Source organism: Notolepis coatsorum (genome assembly GCF_963971535.1).
Source record: "Notolepis coatsorum genome assembly, chromosome: 17".
Classification (NCBI taxonomy): domain Eukaryota; kingdom Metazoa; phylum Chordata; class Actinopteri; order Aulopiformes; family Paralepididae; genus Notolepis; species Notolepis coatsorum.
In genome coordinates, this window is record NC_140181.1 from 105,090,377 (window position 1) to 105,109,455 (window position 19,079).

Sequence of the window (19,079 nt, forward strand, 5' to 3'; positions counted from 1 at the left end):
TGTCTGAAATGAAGGAGGAAAGGATCACTGTAGCGATTCTCAAAACATTTGGGACATTTGGACAACATTAGAGATGAACGATTAACAATTTAGAGCTCACATGTGGCGTCTGGAAGCTTTCAGAGCCTCGTAATAAAAGCTCCGGTGAGGCGAGCGGGTGAAGGAGACACACAAACCTCTCGCACACATTGAGCCGCACTTTTATTGCAGGACAAAGAACAATTTCACTTCCACCATGACATCCTTTATACAATATACACGTTCAGACATTCGTACTCCCTTTTGGAAATCATACAAATGCACACACACACACACACACACACACACACACACACACACACACGTACACACACACACACACACACACACACACACACACACACACACACACACACACACACACACACACACACACACACACACACACACACACACACACACACACACACACACACACACACACACACACACACACACATACACGCAGACACTCGCTCGCTCATTCTCTCTCTGCTGCAGGAGGGCGGAGTCTCTGCAGCGGCTCTGTCGCAGGTCCATCTGGTTACACCTCAGCCTCATCATCATCATCATCATCATCATCATCATCATCACCATCATCACCATCATCATCATCATCATCATATAGACGAGAGGAGACAGAGAGATGAGGACATACAGTCCCGTCTCCCAGGACGCGCAAGAAAAGAGGGAGAAGACACTCTAGACAAAATCGGAACCTAATTTCAGCTAAAGTAATCATTTAATTAACCCTTTCACTGCCACACGACAGCCGGTTAACCCTTTCACTGTGGCAGCTAATGATGCTAATGATGGAGCATCGCCGTCGGTTGTGTGATAGTAAAGGGCTAACCTTCTGTCGTGTGGCAGTGAAAGGGTTAACAAAATAGCGATGCCTGAAAGCGCATGTTAGGAGATAGAATCACAACAATTACATGAAGGAGAGTTGATGTGAGCGATTAGCATCTTGTGTGTCAGGATGTGTGGTTTTTTTTCGTTCTCGCCGTTTTACGTGATCATCACGGTGTGTTTACGGTATGAGAGGGAACCGTGGAATGTGTCCGTTGGGAGGGTTACCGGGGACCCCCCCCCCCCCCCCCCCCCCGCGCGCGCGGTGAGGCCAACTAAACACCTCCCCCGCTTTACCGGAGTGAGAAGACGACAGCGGTGTGTCTGCATGACGTCCGGCCCACATGCCGCTCACGTTATGCTCATGCAAAAGCAGATGGAGGAGGGAGAGAGAGGTGAGTGTGGAGGAGAGGCTGGCCAATGGAACGTGGTGCTGATGCTGCTGTTGGTGGGTCCACCCAGGGTCTCTGGACCAGGTGGGGGTAGGGCGTAGGTCAAGGGGTCGTAGGTCAAGCGGGGGCAACCTGGCTGGAGGAGATTGATGACGCCTGGGTTTTTGAGGAGGTGGAGGTTGTGGTCTCGTCGTCCTCGAAGAGGTTCTTCCCGCAGGACACTGTGGTCAGCATGCAGGTCCTGAACTGGAAAGAGGAGAGGAGAGGAGAGGAGAGGAGAGGAGAGGAGAGGAGAGGAGAGGAGAGGAGAGGAGAGGAGAGGAGGGGAGAGGAGAGGAGAGGAGAGGAGAGGAGAGGAGAGGAGAGGAGAGGAGAGGAGAGGAGAGGAGAGGAGAGGAGAGGAGAGGAGAGGAGAGGAGAGGAGAGGAGAGGAGAGGAGAGGAGAGGTGAGGCGAGGCGAGGCGAGGAGAGGAGAGGAGAGGAGAGGAGAGGAGAGGAGAGGAGAGGAGAGGAGAGGCGAGGAGAGGAGAGGAGAGGAGAGGAGAGGAGAGGAGAGGAGAGGAGAGGCGAGGAGAGGAGAGGCACTCAGCACCCTCGCAGCAATATATCAGCAAACATGAGACCAACTAGCACATCATCGCTGATGCCAGGCGGAAACCTCCCTTCTCCAATTTTGGAGTGATTTCCGTGTGTTTTTTGCTTTAACCCTTTCACTGCGACAAATACAGAAGGTTACCTTTCTTCACTGCCACACGACAAAGGGTTAACCCTTTCACAACCACACTACAGAAGGTTAACCCTTTCACTACCACACTACCGACGGTTAACCCGATACATATACCTCTAGGTTAACCTGTAGTGTGGTAGTGAAAGGGTTAACATTCTGTAGTGTGGTAGTGAAAGGTTAACCTTCTGTAGTGTGGTAGTGAAAGGGTTAACCTTCTGTAGTGTGGTAGTGAAAGGGTTAACCTTGTGTAGTGTGGTAGTGAAAGGGTTAACCGTCTGTAGTGTGGTAGTGAAAGGGATAATGACCTATCTGCTGTCTTTTCTTGAACCTCCAATCACAACTGTTACTTTTGCAGAGGACAAGAAGCTTTCCGTCGACTCCTTCAGACATTAAGCACCCCCACAGCCCAAATGGAATGATAAATATATGTTTTTTTAAATTATAAAAAAATTTCTTCAATATATATTTTTTTTTCATAGTCGACTAACAGTCAACTATCGGCTAATTTCGGCCAATCAAACTCGACTATCCAAATCCTTAGTCGGGGACAGCCCTAGAAAGGGTTAACCTTGTGTAGTGTGCTAGTGAATGGTTAACCTTCTTTACTGTGGTAGTGAAAGGTTAACCTTCTGTAGTGTGGTAGTGAAAGGGTTAACCTTCTGTAGTGTGGTAGTGAAAGGTTAACCATCTGTAGTGTGGTAGTGGAAGGTTAACCTTCTGTAGTGTGGTAGTGAAAGGTTAACCTTCTGTAGTGTGGTAGTGAAAGGGTTAACTTTCTGTAGTGTGGTAGTGAAAGGTTAACCTTCTGTAATGTGGTAGTGAAAGGTTAACCTTCTGTAGTGTGGTAGTGAAAGGGTTAACCTTATGTAGTGTGGTAGTGAAAAGGTTAACCTTCTGTAGTGTGGTAGTGAAAGGGTTAACCTGTAGTGTGGTAGTGAAAGGTTAACCTTCTGTAGTGTGGTAGTGAAAGGGTTAACGAAGGGTTATGTATATAACCCAGTTCTATGAGTTATGGTGCGCTCAGCACCTGTCTGCACTGTACTTCACTTCGTGCACGAGCACTGAATAAAAAATTCCACCATGTACCTTTACATCCCAACATCCGTCTGACCACACCCCCTTCTGCTTACCTTCATAAGCAGGGGTGTGGTCACCTACTCGCCTCCTTCCCAAACTTTCACCACAAGGCGAGATCAAGGGCCGCAGCGGCGTCCAGGTGCTGAGCGCACCATAACTCATAAAACTGGGTTATATACATAACCCTTCGTTCTATGTCGTTATGGCTTGCTCAGCACCTGTCTGCAACAGGGGCTGAGCGGGAGCCATAGCCCGACAAATGTACCCCGCTGAGGCCCCCCACAACCATCAGACCGGGGAGGACCGAGCCCCCCCGACCCTCCCTAATGGAGGATACCCCCCCTATTGGAGGTTCACGGGAGGGCGACGGATCCGACCGTGCGAAGAGGCACTCAAGCAACCCAACGCACAGGGTGAGCAGACCGTGGCTTGACCCCACGACTACACACACACACAACCCGCATGCCACCCGGGAACGAACGAAGGAACCTCGTTACTGCCCCCAAAATCACGGGGTCAAGAGCAAACCCAACCCCGTGGCAAGGCCGTAGCAGCGGAGCGCGAAGGAAGACCCAGACCCACTGAAGGGACTGGATCCCCTGAAAAAAGGGGGCCCGGAGAGGTCAATGACGCCAGGCATCAAGACCCCACCAGGTGGTCACTTAGTGACACCGCCCCCCACATCGCCAGCGTATTCGGATAAGGCCCCTCCAAGAGCGGGCCCTTTCCCCCCAATAGCACACCGCCTGGCATACTGACCCTGCAGAACAGGCAGTCAGCATGGCCGTAAGCACTCAAAAGGTTAACCAACGGAAGCAGGCAGCGTACCGGGGAAACCAGGCAACAGGCTGTAACCTGAGCCTGGAGCACTGCGGACGAGACAGGCGCCAAAGGAGTCAGCTGAAAACAGCCCTCCCGGCGGAAGGGGCGGATGCTGGCGTTGTTGATCACCATGACGAAGCCTCCATCAAAAAAAAACCACCCAGAGGGGTCAAGGCAGAGAAGGCTGACATGATTGGCAGACGTCATGAACGTGCAGGGGCACACTCAACCGGACAACCCGGGAGTTGACACTGCTCCAACACACCAGGGAATCAACCACCCTGTCGTTACCATATGCGGTGGTTGTTCCTATAACCCCTCAAGAAAAAGGGGTTATCCCAGGTCTACGGTATCAACGAAACTTTACTTCGGACCGGGCCCGGCGGCTCGGGAAGCACACAGGGTTACCAGAGAAGGTCCAGAAGACCACCCCAACAGCCCTCTCTCCGCCATGCGTGAGAGAGGTGCGGAGAAGAGAACCAGCCCCTTATGATAGTGCCAGGTACAAAAGAGTACCCAACAAGGGTCTCCATAACGCCTAACCTTGTGACGCCCCGGGCCGACCCGGCCTTTTTCCCCCCTGAAAAAAGCCCAAGTCCCTCAGGGTACCAGAACAGCAGATCTGCATCCCCGGCGGACAAACGGGTTAACTGACCTGGACCAGCGTGACCAGAACCAGTCCTGTGCCCTAACCACGCCGACATGCCTACTCCAGGAGAAGGGGCAGATATGCGTGTTGATCTAAAACATGAAAAGAGGGCGCCACCCAGACGGGTCGGTGTGAACCGCGCTCGGTGGCCCACCCCAAGGGCGTGAGACCCCTCTACCTATGTTCAGATCCATTTCTGTTATCATCCCCCAGATATGAACGAGAATCCGTCGAGAACCAGTAACATCCCAATTGCTTTATAAAAACGCCGTTTTAACAACAAGCAACCAAGGCGTACTAGCTACCCGCATGATTCTAAACAGAAACACCCCGAGCTAGCACCATGCATGCGTCGGGACACAACCACATCAATGAATAGGCTATTTAGACCCTTCATTGAATCCCCAAGGCGCCTGGGAGAAACGACAAGAAGGGTGTGGTGCTTCCTATACTCCACACTCTTTTATTTAAAAAGAAGGAAGCACCAACTGACATGAATCCCATTTGACACAGCTGAGGGTAAAAACTGTTCACATTTTTACATCCAGTCACCCCTACCACAGAGGATTTTTAGACTGAAATTCCCCAGAGAGCCTTCCCACGTGAGTCATAGAATGAAAAAGCCATGGTAACTGTGAGTCATGTGACCAACCGACTCAAGTTACACATAAATCGAGCGTAGTGGACCCGTAAGTCCTACGCTCTATCCCGACACTTTGACAACAATAGATCGTACGTACAGATCTAACTCACGGAAGCCATCGTCAACAGCAACATGCGTAGTGACGTGTGCTATGACGGGGGGAAACCCAACACTCAACGCCTGTTTAATAGGAGCAGAGTCAGGGCAACCCTTCCCCCCCCCCCCCCCTCCCTGCCAAGTCGCCTAACGGCTTGGCCCTGACTGGCCTGACAGGAGATGAGTAAAAAAAAAACTGACCAATCAGAAGAGGGAAGGAGGGGTTTATTCGGTACCCACTCACAAGCCCTTCCCCTCTGCACACAACAACAACTTTAGCATATGATATCTTTGGTAGAATGCTAATGAAATAGCGCAAGCTAATACAATGCACGCTACCCACAGATAACTGTGAACAGGGTTTACAACAAAACCAAGTTGCGTGTGTGTGTGAATCCTACACCCTACACAGGCCATGGTACGTGTTCATACGAGCATTACTGCAACTAACACAACAGTGTTGTAGCTCAACATTACTTGTGTAAGCAACAGACCATACAACTAGCCTCTACCTGCATGTGGAGTCTCAGGCCGAGGTAGAAAACCTTTCTATAACCGAGTGTAGGCAGCAGACCTTGCTTAAGCTCATAACACGAACGTAACCCTCCTATCAATGCATACTAGTGAAGATTCACACTTTGCAACCTCATCATATGTTTGGTGAAGAAACACACAGTTTGTTAACAAAAAAATACAGTCCCCCTTTAGAGGGGACTTTTTATTTCTGAACAAAAGTATATGAGAGGGCCGGGGAGGGGTAAACAGAGGGGACCGCAGGGGAAAAAAGTCACTGGGTCTAGCGGCGCCTGCCGCCTCGAGCCGCTCGGGATTTGCCACCTCGGGGAGCCCCGGAGGGACGGTAGACAATCGGCGGCTGGTCACGACGATCCCTACCGTCTCCTCCAGGCGCAGATGGGCCGGCTGCAGCGGCGGCGCCCTCTCTCCTCCTGGCCTTCTTCGAAGGGCCAGCAGTGGCGGTGGTAGCAGCAGCAGCCACGGCGGAAGAAGCTCGATGACATGGCAGCCGTCTGACTCCACCGGCGATGTCGGGCGGGGGAAAATGAGGTTGGAGCACGGAGCGCTCCTCCTGCATTTCTCTGCACATCGAGGTCATCAACTGCAGGGCCTTCCCGAACAGTCCAGCATCGGAGAGGGGTGCCGTCAGAAGTGGAATCCTCTTCTTCTCCGGCACACGGGCCTGCTCCAGCCAAAGGTGGCGCTGGGTTAGAGTTGCCAGGGCGCGCACTTTCCCAGCGGCTATGGCCTGCGGCTGAGTCAGATGCAGGATAGCTCCTGCCGACTGGGTGAGCTGGTCATGTTGTTCATCACTCAGCTCCATGCCGCCCGTCAATACCCCGGACATGAATCTTGCCAGCTGCGCAATGTTAGACGCGGCAGCCAGAGATTGTGTTCCGGCGATAAATGACTGGTCGCTCCAGTAAGCCAACCGCCTCGCCGATTTCCCTTGAGGAACCGGCTTGCGTAACGGCTCCCACACCACCTCCGGACAGAGGAGCGCGGCCATCGGCCTATCAAGCCGTGGCACGCCCTCTCTCATACCTTCGACCAAACCCGCCACCCGCGTAACTTGTACGTAGGCGGGGGTGAGGCCAATGATGTGGGACACCACCTGGCCCCGACGAACATAGGCCCCCATTGAGGGGAAAAATGGGTAGACAACGTCCACCCCTCTCACCGGGCGACATTGCCAGAGATGACCTATTAGATCATCAGGGACAGGAACAGGCAGTGGCTGCGGCAGCGGCACGCCGTTTGCGACTGCCGCCACCGCCATAAGCTCGGGAAACAAAGCCTGCAGTTCCCCCTGCAGACTTTCCTCCACCGAGCCCGCATCCCTCACATACAGCAGGTTTCTACTGGTCAAGGAGCCACACTCCGATGTGGCTGATAGTAGGGCATCCTGCCGACGAGTCAGAGGTTATTCTCCAACATCTTCAAACAAGGCGCCCCAAGGAGACATTTCACCCCCCTCCAGTGTTACCTGGACGGGCGGGATACATGTCTCCACCGGGCCTTCAAATAAGAACCCGTCCGCCTCTACCATGTAATCCTCTGTTTCCATCGGGCAGGTAGAGACCGACGCATCCTCACTGGGCTCCAGCAACTCACCAAACCCAGGCCGTTCGCGTCTGCAAGGCACCATCTTGCGACGGGGAGCGAGCAGACGCAAAAAGTTTGCGTCTCAAATCCTCGGGAACCAAAGGAACCGGCCGCTCAACAGCGGACGATTCTCCGGAAGCAGAGGAACCAGAGCCAGGACCAGGCCATCGCAGAGGCGACGGCACCGGTGCACCAGCTCCTTGGAGAGGCAAACTACCCATCGGACGCCTACCGGGCGTGGCTGCCAACCACGAGAGAGGCAACAGCCCTGCACCAGGACGCACGACGGAGGCGGAAATGGAGAACCGCTGGTGGAGAGTGGCTCTGCGACTCTCCGAAGTAGACATTATGACTTCGATTTTTCTATCGGATATTTATGAGAGAAGAAAAAAATAAGCACAATGTAAACACGTCTCAACTTTCTTCAGCTAACAACCTCGTCAAGTGGGGATCTACCGAAGGCACTTCCTTGTGGTGAAAGTGAAGAAGGAGGCGAGTAGGTGACCACACACCTGCTTATGAAGGTAAGCGGAAGGGGGTGTGGTCAGACGGATGTTGGGATGTAAAGGTACATGGTGGAATTCTTTATTCAGTGCTCGTGCACGAAGTGAAGTACAGTGCAGACAGGTGCTGAGCAAGCCATAACGACATAGAACCTTCTGTAGTGTGGTAGTGAAAGGGATAATGGACCTATCTGCTGTCTTTTCTTGATCCTCCAATCACAACTGTTACTTCCCAAGCAAGAGAAAAGACATGGGGTTTGAGACATAGGTCATAGGTCAACCGGATGGTTCTCTACGTTGTGAGAAATGTCATGACCCTAAAGACATTTAATGCACAATGTAAAAAAAAAGAGAAGAAGAAAAAAAACGCATGGGTGTCAATCTGGAAACAAGGTTTGGTTTTCTTCATTCCTGACAAGTTGGCAAGTCTGAAGACATGTTTCCACCCAGCAGCAGCAGCAAGTCTGAAGACATGTTTTCACCCAGCAGCAGCAGCAGCAGCAGCAAGTCTGAAGACATGTTTTCACCCAGCAGCAGCAGCAGCAGCAAGTCTGAAGACATGTTTTCACCCAGCAGCAGCAGCAGCAGCAGCAAGTCTGAAGCCATGTTTCCACCTAGCAGCAGCAGCAGCAGCAACAACGCAGTTATATGATTCCCTGGAGGTACCTGTCTGTTCAGCACGATGTAGATGACCGGGTTGTAGAGAGCGGCACTCTTGGCGAAGAAGGCCGGCACGGTCATGAAGACCGGACCGAACTCCGCCCCCTGGTTGGCGAAGATGTACCAGGCCACGCTGGCGTAGGGCACCCAGCAGACCAGGAAGGAGATCACCATGACGATCACCATGCGCGTCACCTCCTTCTCCGCCCTCTGAGTCGTCACGGACTCTTGTTGCTGGGCAGCGGCCTGGAGAGACACTTTGATTACGATTGATTGATTGAACATTGTGTTAACAGATTGCAGAATGGGTACAGTACAGTACGGCTCAATACACACAATTGTTAAGGGGATGCAGACCAGAGAAAGACTTTCATCTTGTTTACATCAGGGTCCCCCATTTTCAATTCATCATAACATACATGACATACAGGTAGATTAGTACTACATCTAGACATTTATGACATACCAGATATACAAATATACAGTACTGTTTATTATGATACAAAAATTGTCTAAAAAGAGAGTATATACATTTGAGGGGGAAGAAACTGTACATTATGCCGGTTATATATATCATTTCTTTCATATCTAAAGAAAGTGTTTGGGGGAGGGGGGGTTTGTTTACATTTGCAGAGCTTGATATTAGTTAAGAAAACATATACATGACATAATTATTCTTTATTATTCTTGTGCTATCATAAATTAAAACAAATTAATTTGAAGCTATGTGAACCTACGGAAGCGTATCGCTGCCACACCAGAAACAGAAAAAAAATAGCAGTATCACGTTATAACTTATTGTTTTAAAGGGGAACTATCTTATAAATGGCCTTTTTGAGTGTTTAGCATTGTTTCCTAGCTATGTGAACTTATATTAATATGATCTATGTCTCAAAATTCTCATATTGGTGCATTCTTCCAATTCTCCTCTCACAATATTCACCCTCACTGAACTGAGTCATCTGAAAATGTGCGCGATATGTGATGTCAGAAAGACACCGCTGCATGTTAATGTTGAGATAGAAGATGAGCTGCACACAGTGGCACCTGCACCTGGAGCCCAGGCTCAAAACAGCTCGAGATCTTGAGGTAGAAAAATGCTGTTTTTGAGGACTTGATTAGAAATACAAAACAATGAATAAAAAAAATATATATATTACAGAGGTGTTCCATAGACTCACAGGAATTGTGTAAAAGTGCCCAAATAGTGAAAGAAATAGTAAAATAGTTCCCCTTTAACATAAAACGTTTCACGTTATAACGTGATCATTTAGTGTTTTAATTTTTAACAAAATGTTTCACGTTATAACGTGATACCAACTTATCACGTTATAACGTGAAACGTTTTATGTTAAAACAATAAGTTATAACGTGAAACGATTTATGTTAAAACAATAAGTTATAACGTGAAACGTTTTACGTTAAAACAATAAGTTATCACGTTATAACGTGAAACGTTTTACGTTAAAACAATAAGTTATCACGTTATAACGTGAAACATTTTGTTAAAACAATAAGTTATAACTTGAAACGTTTTATGTTAAAACAATAAGTTATCACGTTATAACGTGAAACGTTTTACGTTAAAACAATAAGTTATCACGTTATAACATGATACTGTTATTTTTTTCTGTTTCTGGTGTGGGAGCAACAGTAAACAGAGAGCATTGTGGGTCGTTGTAAACAGTGACAGAGCGGCCGCTTTTCAGGTAACTTTCTAGTTTCTACAGGATTTTCCAATGGACCTGTCTCAAACCCTGCCCCTTTTCTTGATCCTCCAATCACAACTGTCGCTTACCTCGGACAAACCAAGTTTGTCCGAGGTAAGCGACAGTTGTGATTGGAGGATCAAGAAAAGGGGCAGGGTTTGAGACAGGTCCATTGGTTTATTCCGTATTTTTTCTCTCCAGTTTTGAGTTTCTACATAGTGCACCCTTAATTCTATATTATTATTACTATAATGATATCATATTCTATTATATTATTATTATAAGAACACTTGTGGAAAAACAAAGTGAACAATTGAACAACTAAATAATAATAATAATAATAATTAGGGCTGTCAAAATGTATGCTTTAACTTTGGATATTAATTTAAATTATTTAAAGCATTAAAATAAATTAATCTATGGAGTGAAAAATCTTCAATCTTAGCGCCACGGATATAAGAAAGAGGTCTAGCTGAGTCAATGTTGATGGTTTTGTTGAACATTTGTATTTCACAGGAGAGAAACTGTATTCAAAGAAAACTATTAAAATAGTCTTTGAATCTAAATATACTTTCTTTGTGTTGATTTTACATTAATTCCATGATTTTACTCAAGTAAATATCTGTTACAAGCTTCGGTCTTAAGTAGAAAAATGCTATTTTTAATCTAGATTCATCTAGATTAATTACAGAAAATTGTGAGATTAATTAGTTAATCGTTTTTAATCTATTGACAGCACTAATAATAATACATCAATTTTGTATAGCGATTTTCCTAATGCTCAAAAACACAGCAAAATAAACAATAGTTTTAGTAGACTTTTTTTTTTAAATAAAAAGATTATATAAAAGGTGAGAGAGGAAGGAGTTCAAGGCTTGAAGGCAAGGGTAAAAAGGTGGGTTTTTAGGGCTTTTTTAAATGATGAGAGGGTGTCTGCATGACGGATATGGTTGGGCAGGGCATTCCAAAGAACTAAAGAGATCACGTTTCACATTCTGTTAGACTGCTCCTATGTAGCTTCATCTATTACATTCAGTTGTGCAAAGGACCTACTGTTGCAATAATATACAAAGTCTAATTGCTGATACATTATAAACACCAGCAGAGAAGTAACAGATTGCATGTCAAGGATTACAGTAATCTGATTACAAAACAAGGGAGCTTGCGCTTTATAGGTGTGTTGTGTCATGTAAACGCACACGCACAACCCATTTCATTACATCATTACATCACTGATAACTAAAACAGGTCATCAGTAATCTGTAATTACCGTCTGGAAGGAAATAATAATACTTTCTTAAATGTATATAGTGCCTTTCAAGGAACCCAAGGCACTTAACCGAAGAGGGGGACAAACTAAGAGGAAGGACATCAGAGGGACATATACCTCTATAGTATAAAGAGGGAGACAAACTAAGGGGAAGGACATCAGAGGGACATATACCTCTATAGTATAAAGAGGGAGACAAACTAAGAGGAAGGACATCAGAGGGACATATACCTCTATAGTATAAAGAGGGAGACAAACTAAGAGGAAGGACATCAGAGGGACATATACCTCTATAGTATAAAGAGGGAGACAAACTAAGGGGAAGGACATCAGAGGGACATATACCTCTATAGTATAAAGATGGAGACAAACTAAGGAAGGACATCAGAGGGACATATACCTCTATAGTATAAAGAGGGAGACAAACTAAGGAAGGACATCAGAGGGACATATACCTCTATAGTATAAAGAGGGAGACAAACTAAGAGGAAGGACATCAGAGGGACATATACCTCTATAGTATAAAGAGGGAGACAAACTAAGAGGAAGGACATCAGAGGGACATATACCTCTATAGTATAAAGAGGGGGACAAACTAAGAGGAAGGACATCAGAGGGACATATACCTCTATAGTATAAAGAGGGAGACAAACTAAGAGGAAGGACATCAGAGGGACATATACCTCTATAGTATAAAGAGGGAGACAAACTAAGAGGAAGGACATCAGAGGGACATATACCTCTATAGTATAAAGAGGGAGACACACTAAGAGGAAGGACATCAGAGGGACATATACCTCTATAGTATAAAGAGGGAGACAAACTAAGGGGAAGGACATCAGAGGGATTTGGGTAGTGATTTGAAGGAGTCCAGGGATGTAGCGTTGTGGATGTCTGGAGGGAGGGAGTTCCAGAGGGCGGGGGTGGCAACATAGAAGGCTCTGTTGTATATTTTAATCTGTTCATAAGGACTTATAGGTTAATACATTGATAGAATGTCAGTGAACAGTTAATACTGCTTTGATAGTATGAGATAACAGGTTAAGTTAATGGTAATTACTACTACTGTATCAGCCGTCTTAAGAAGAGCACATGTTGGGTAGACAATGAGAGCAGACAGCTGAAGGAGCCATCTTGTTATCATAGAGGCCTTGAGCCATTCTGACCAATTACTTATAAGGTATTCAACGCCGTTAAGTTTAGAGATGGGAGGTATAGGCTTAGTATTTTTAGTGGGTTCTGAGTGGATAGCAGAATCAGGAGGGATTATATTGCCGGTACTATATAACATTGATGCTTAGAGAATTCTGTCTTTTCTCCCTGCTTTTTGACTGATGCTGTGAAAGATCTGACACATGTGTGAGTTTTTACTTAGCCTGAAAGCCCGAAGTCAACCAGTGACTTCACATTCTTGTGAACTGAACTTAAATTTGAAATAAAGAAGCTTTGTAATTAAGAAGTATCCAGAGACTCATCCTCATACAACGGTATAATTCATATACCATATATATATGACCATCGTCTACCGGAAGAATCTACCACAGTACCTTCCTAAAAGCCTGGATGACAGTAATATCGGTGACCCTACCTACCGCTCGGACGGTGCAGAGCAGGCTGCCGTAGCAGAAGAAGATGATGACAAGTGGGATAGAGAAGTGCAGGACGAACATGTAGATGACGAACGAGGTGTTGTGGAGCTCAGGTCTGGGGGTGTAGTAGTCGATTCCACAGGAGCACTGCATGCCCTCTGGGATGAACCTATAGACACGGACCACACTTTACACCACGACCATCACATGTCTCATACGTATTTCATACATGGAAAACGTGTAGGTGACAAATAAACATGGACTTTGATGATTGACTGATTTAATTTTTTTTTTAATCTACTTTTTTTCTCCCATTTTTCTATTTTTCTCCCGTCCCCAATTTCGTATCGTCCAATTCTACCCTCCCCTGTCTCGAACGCTGTTAGGCCATGCCTCCCACAAGCCGGCTGCAATGTGGACGAAGCCTTGCATCACGTGTCCCCTCCGGTACTCGAGGAGGCAGCTGTCGCATCTTTGCACCTGCACAGCGCAATCTCTCAGCGGCGGGGGGTCTGCGTGGGAGGGACACGCCGCCCCCGTCGCTTCCTGATTCTGCTGTGCAGGCGCACCAGCCAACCTGTAGGAGTCGCTGTCCACAACGTCCGATCCCCACCCACCAGCTTCCCACCCCCTAATACTGCCAATTGTATTAGTATGAACGACCAGCCAAGCTGGTGGCAATGCGGAGAGCTGGGCTCGAACCCAGCATCTCCTGCGTTAGTGGCAAGCGCCTTGCCCACTGCGCCACTTAGCCGCCTTGACTGATTTAATTTAAAGGTAAGACTCTGTAATGCCGTCAAACAGCGACCTCTAGGCAAAAGAGCCCTGCTTTGGTATCGGTGAATGGTAAATATAAAGTAAATATAAATGGTGAATGGTAAATATAAATGGTGCATTTATATAGCAGCTTTTATCCAAAGTGCTTTACAATTTTGTTCCTCACCTTTGACCTATTCACTCACACATTCACACACCGATGGCGGAGGTGACCATGCATGGAGCATTTAGGGGTAAAGTGTCTTGCTCAAGGACACTTCGACATGCTGCCCGGGAGGAAGCGAGAATCGAACCGGGAACCTCGGGATTACCAGACGACTGCTATACCTCCCGAGCCATGTTCGCCGCCTATTGCACTTTGTTTACATGTTTCGTTTTGGTCTGATGTGTGGATTGGAGTTGAGTGGAGATGGGGCAGGGTTGATACCTCGTGGCTCTGCCGAGGCCTGGAGACGTAAACATCAGAAGTGCAATAAGCTCTTTTGCCTAGAGGTTTGCCGTTTGGCAACATTACAGATTCTACCTTTAAACGAGAGTGCTACATGTAGAAAATACTCTCTTTGTGCCTTGAGGCACATATGGTACAGTATGTTTGTTTAAATTGTCACAAGAGATAAGAATGGACCTCATTCACCAACATTGTCATAAGATTTCTCTTACGACAACCACCTTGGAAGGTCATAAGAGAAAGTCGACAACTACCCCCGGATTCACCAATGTGTGGAGAGGCTGTCTTAACGCGCCAACACGATCACAACTGCGATGCCCAGAATGAGAAACATCACTCATTCATAAACTTGAACTCGCGTTCCAGTTTACTTCATTTGCATACAGACACGCCTCTCCAGCTCATTATAATGCGAGGGCAAAAACATGTTTGGCATTGCCCCATATTCAACAGGTAGTGAGGAAGCACTTTGCGACGGATCAAAATTAAATGAGATTAAAATGTATTGTCATCATACAGCACACTATATACATATAGTGGAATAGACTGTATTAATATTCCATATGTATACCGTCTTGTTGCGCACACACACACACACACACACACACATAGTCTACGTGCGTAATGAATGAATAGTAGGTTTATATTATTCGAATGACTTGTTGTTTTATCAGATCACAGATACTGCGCTGCCTATATAGTAGTACAGTACGTACAGTACACATCTTAGCGTGACATCTCCACAGAGTCGGGCGTGAGTGGACCAGACTTCACAGAGTCGTCACGCACCGGTGTCACACTGCTCGGCGTGTTGGTCGACATCGACCTGCATTAAATGTAGTAAAGTGCCATGAGTAATGTAGGAAATTGGTACGCGGTGCTAAGCTTGACTGAAAACTCAAACGATTGCGGACATGTACGCCCGACTCTGTGGTGGCCTTTTAAGATGTCATGCTTACTGTACATACTCTAGGCCTGGGCAGCGCATACAGTATCTACTATCTCCTAATGAAACAAGTCATTAGAATAATATAAGCCTACGTAGTACGTACTGTTAATTCATTAGACACGTAGGCTATACAGTGTGCTGAACAGGTGGCCAGGAGGTATAAATGGAATATTTATACAGTCTATTCCACTATAGATATATCCACGTGATTAGCTTTAGTTCTTATTTATTTATCCACTGTCATTTGCAGTGTTGGTGTAGTGTTTTTATTTATTTTCTGACATTACGATGCCTCTTGTTTTGCATACAAATATTGTCATATTTATTTAAATTGTGATTAATTAATTCCAAGGAGGCCTGTAGAGTTGACATGAACGAAATCACCATGATTCCTCCCAAATAAAGGCCTTAAGAACACGGCGCACACCAGTCTGTCCGACTTACGCCTGCTCTTCAGCGCTCCTAAATCCTGCTCTTAGTTAAGACCGAATCCAGGAGAAGGGACCGTTGCTGAATCCCAAAATCGTCCCAAAAATGCACAGGTCTACACACTGAAACATGAGTACCTGGACCATCCGATCAGGGGGGGGGGGGGGGGGGGGGGGGGGGCACAGCACAGGTCTACACACTGAAACATGAGTACCTGGGCCATCAGAGCAGGGGGGGGGGGGGGGGGGGGGCACAGCACAGGTCTACACACTGAAACATGAGTACCTGGACCATCAGAGCAGGGGGGGGGGGGGGGGGGCACAGCACAGGTCTACACACTGAAACATGAGTACCTGGACCATCCGATCAGGGGGGGGGGGGGGGGGGCACAGCACAGGTCTACACACTGAAACATGAGTACCTGGGCCATCCGATCAGGGGGGGGGGGGGGGGGGGGCACAGCACAGGTCTACACACTGAAACATGAGTACCTGGACCATCCGAGCAGGGGGGGGGGGGGGGGCACAGCACAGGTCTACACACTGAAACATGAGTACCTGGACCATCAGAGCAGGGGGGGGGGGGGGGGGGGGGGCACAGGTCTACACACTGAAACATGAGTACCTGGACCATCCGAGCAGGGGGGGCACAGCGCAGGTCAGGGACATGAGCCAGGTGACGGCAACACCCACCACCGCATGCTTCACCCCAAAGCGGAAGGTGGACATGGGTTTACAGACCACAATGTAGCGCTCGACCGCCAACACCACCAGAGACCAGAGGGCAATCTCACCTGAGACCAGCAATAAAAGCACGAGGACATTTAGACACAAGTGGACTCGCAAAACACAACGGTGCATTCAGTGTCATTACAGGTAACTAGACCAGGGGTTCTCAAACTTCTTTATACCGTGACCCCATTTTATTTCGGAAATTTTTTTGGCGACCCCACACTTAACCCTTTCACTGCCACACGACAGCCGGTTAACTTTCACTGTGACAATACAGAAGGTTAGCCCTTTACTATCACACAACCGACGGTGATGCTCCATCATTAGCATCATTAGCTCCGCATTTGCGGAGCTAATGATGCTAATGATGGAGCATTGCCGTCGGTTGTGTGATAGTAAAGGGCTAACCTTCTGTCGTGTGGCAGTGAAAGGGTTAATGTATCGCGTCATTTCAACGTAGAATTAAGGAATATCAAAATAAAAGCACACGTTGTTGAACTTGATCATGCATATTTATTGGAATCTTTTATTACAGCACTATGTTATCAATACACATTTATAAAACGAGGCATATTTAGCCAAAATATGTTGCCAAAACATATTGTTATAGTATTGATTTTTTATTGTTTTTTACTTGCCAATGCACGGCGACCCCACTGTCACCTACCCCCGACCCCACTTTGGGTCACGACCCGTGGTTTGAGAACCACTGAACTAGATAATTTTCAAATAATAAGAGTTGACTTGTGTGCAAAAATCTAAAGCTACAAGAGGAAGAGGTGTAATATTAATAGAGAGTAAAGAAACGGGACAGCTCTGCAGCACGGAGGGGGCTCTTACCTCCCATGGTCGCGAAGAACCCTTCGATGTTGCACCCGGTGACCCCCAGCACAAAGTACCCGTGCAGGGCCGTGTAGAGGGTCACGGTGAAGCCCCCCACCACCATGAAGAGGTCGGCCACCGCCAGGTTCAGCAGGATGTAGTTCAGGGGGGTCCGCAGCTTCTTGTGCTTGAACGTGACGTGAAGGGTGAGCGTGTTGATGGGGAAGGCGGTGAGGATGAGGAAGAGCATGTAGGCGGCGAGGAGGGAGAACTTCCAGGGCTCGGCCAGGTAGTACTGGGGGTAGAGGAAGGGGCTGCGCACCAGGCCGGTCCTGTTGGACATGGGCACGTAGAAGTTGGGTCCCTCGGTTCCGTTCATGGCTCCTCTCGCTGGTGTGGAAGTACGTGGTGTGTCTGTCCGGGTGGTGTAGAAGCCGGCCCACGCCTCCTGAGAGGGGACTGATGACAGGAGAAGCCTCCCGTTTTCTCTGGCCGTACAGATGGATACAGGAAAGGATGGATGGACGGACGGATGGATCTGGAGGAGGAAAGGAGGTGTGCTCTTTAGCCCCCCGAGGAGTCGGCGGGGCCTTTTAACAGGCTGGCAGATTAGGGAGGCGCATGGACCGAGGTGTTAGCGTGGACAGATTTAGGTCATTCTCTCTCACTCTCCCTCTCTCTCTCTCTCACACACACACACCCCCACAGCCTAACGCGGAGTCCTATGACAAATATGGGTTAAACATTCTCAAGGGCAGAGGTTACGGCTGTAGCGATATCCCAACACTGCCATCGCGGTAATGGGACGTGATGTGTTCGTGAAAACACGCCCCCGTCGGGGAGTTAAGTTCACGTAAACGCATTCCATGTAATGCAAGAGGGAAAGCAGCCGTACTCGAGGCCGCCGCCACGTCAGACTCGGTAAGAGTGGGATTTAAACCTTGTTTTATAGCAGACAGACTGGAAATTAAACCCCCAGAGTGTTCCAACACATTTGCATCTGCGGGAAACCTAATCCTTAACCAGTGCATGGCGTATAGACCTCAACCCATGACACCCTTCAAGTGTAATCACTCGTACTTACACACACACACTCTCGTACTTACACACACACACACTCTCATACTTACACACACACACTCTCGTACTTACACACACACACACACACACACTCTCATACTTACACACACACACTCTCGTACTTACACACTCTCTCTCGTACTTACACACACACTCTCTCGTACTTACACACTCTCTCTCGTACTTACACACACACACTCTCGTACTTACACACTCTCTCTCGTACTTACACACACTCTCTCTCGTACTTACACACACACTCTCGTACTTACACACACACTCTCGTACTTACACTCTCTCGTACTTACACACACTCTCTCGTACTTACACACACTCTCTCGTACTTACACACTCTCTCTCGTACTTACACACACTCTCTCGTACTTACACTCTCTCGTACTTACACTCTCTCGTACTTACACACACTCTCTCGTACTTACACACACACACTCTCATACTTACACACACACACTCTCGTACTTACACTCTCTCGTACGTACTCTCTCGTACTTACACACACACACTCTCATACTTACACACACACTCTCTCGTACTTACACACTCTCTCTCGTACTTACACACTCTCTCTCGTACTTACACACACACTCTCATACTTACACACACACACTCTCATACTTACACACACACACTCTCGTACTTACACACACACTCTCTCGTACTTACACACACACTCTCATACTTACACACACACTCTCTC

General features: G+C 47.6%; 1 protein-coding gene across 1 annotated transcript; it reads right to left on the reverse strand.

The window, feature by feature from the left end:
* Positions 1-1,376: 1,376 nt before the first annotated feature.
* On the reverse strand, positions 1,377-17,660 carry exorh (extra-ocular rhodopsin; the record flags this gene model as incomplete). The annotated part of the gene is made up of 5 exons (XM_084333744.1): positions 1,377-1,505; positions 8,564-8,803; positions 13,129-13,294; positions 16,353-16,521; positions 17,300-17,660. The coding sequence occupies 5 exons, from the start codon at positions 17,658-17,660 to the stop codon at positions 1,377-1,379; spliced, it is 1,065 nt and encodes a 354-aa protein (XP_084189870.1).
* Positions 17,661-19,079: the final 1,419 nt, after the last annotated feature.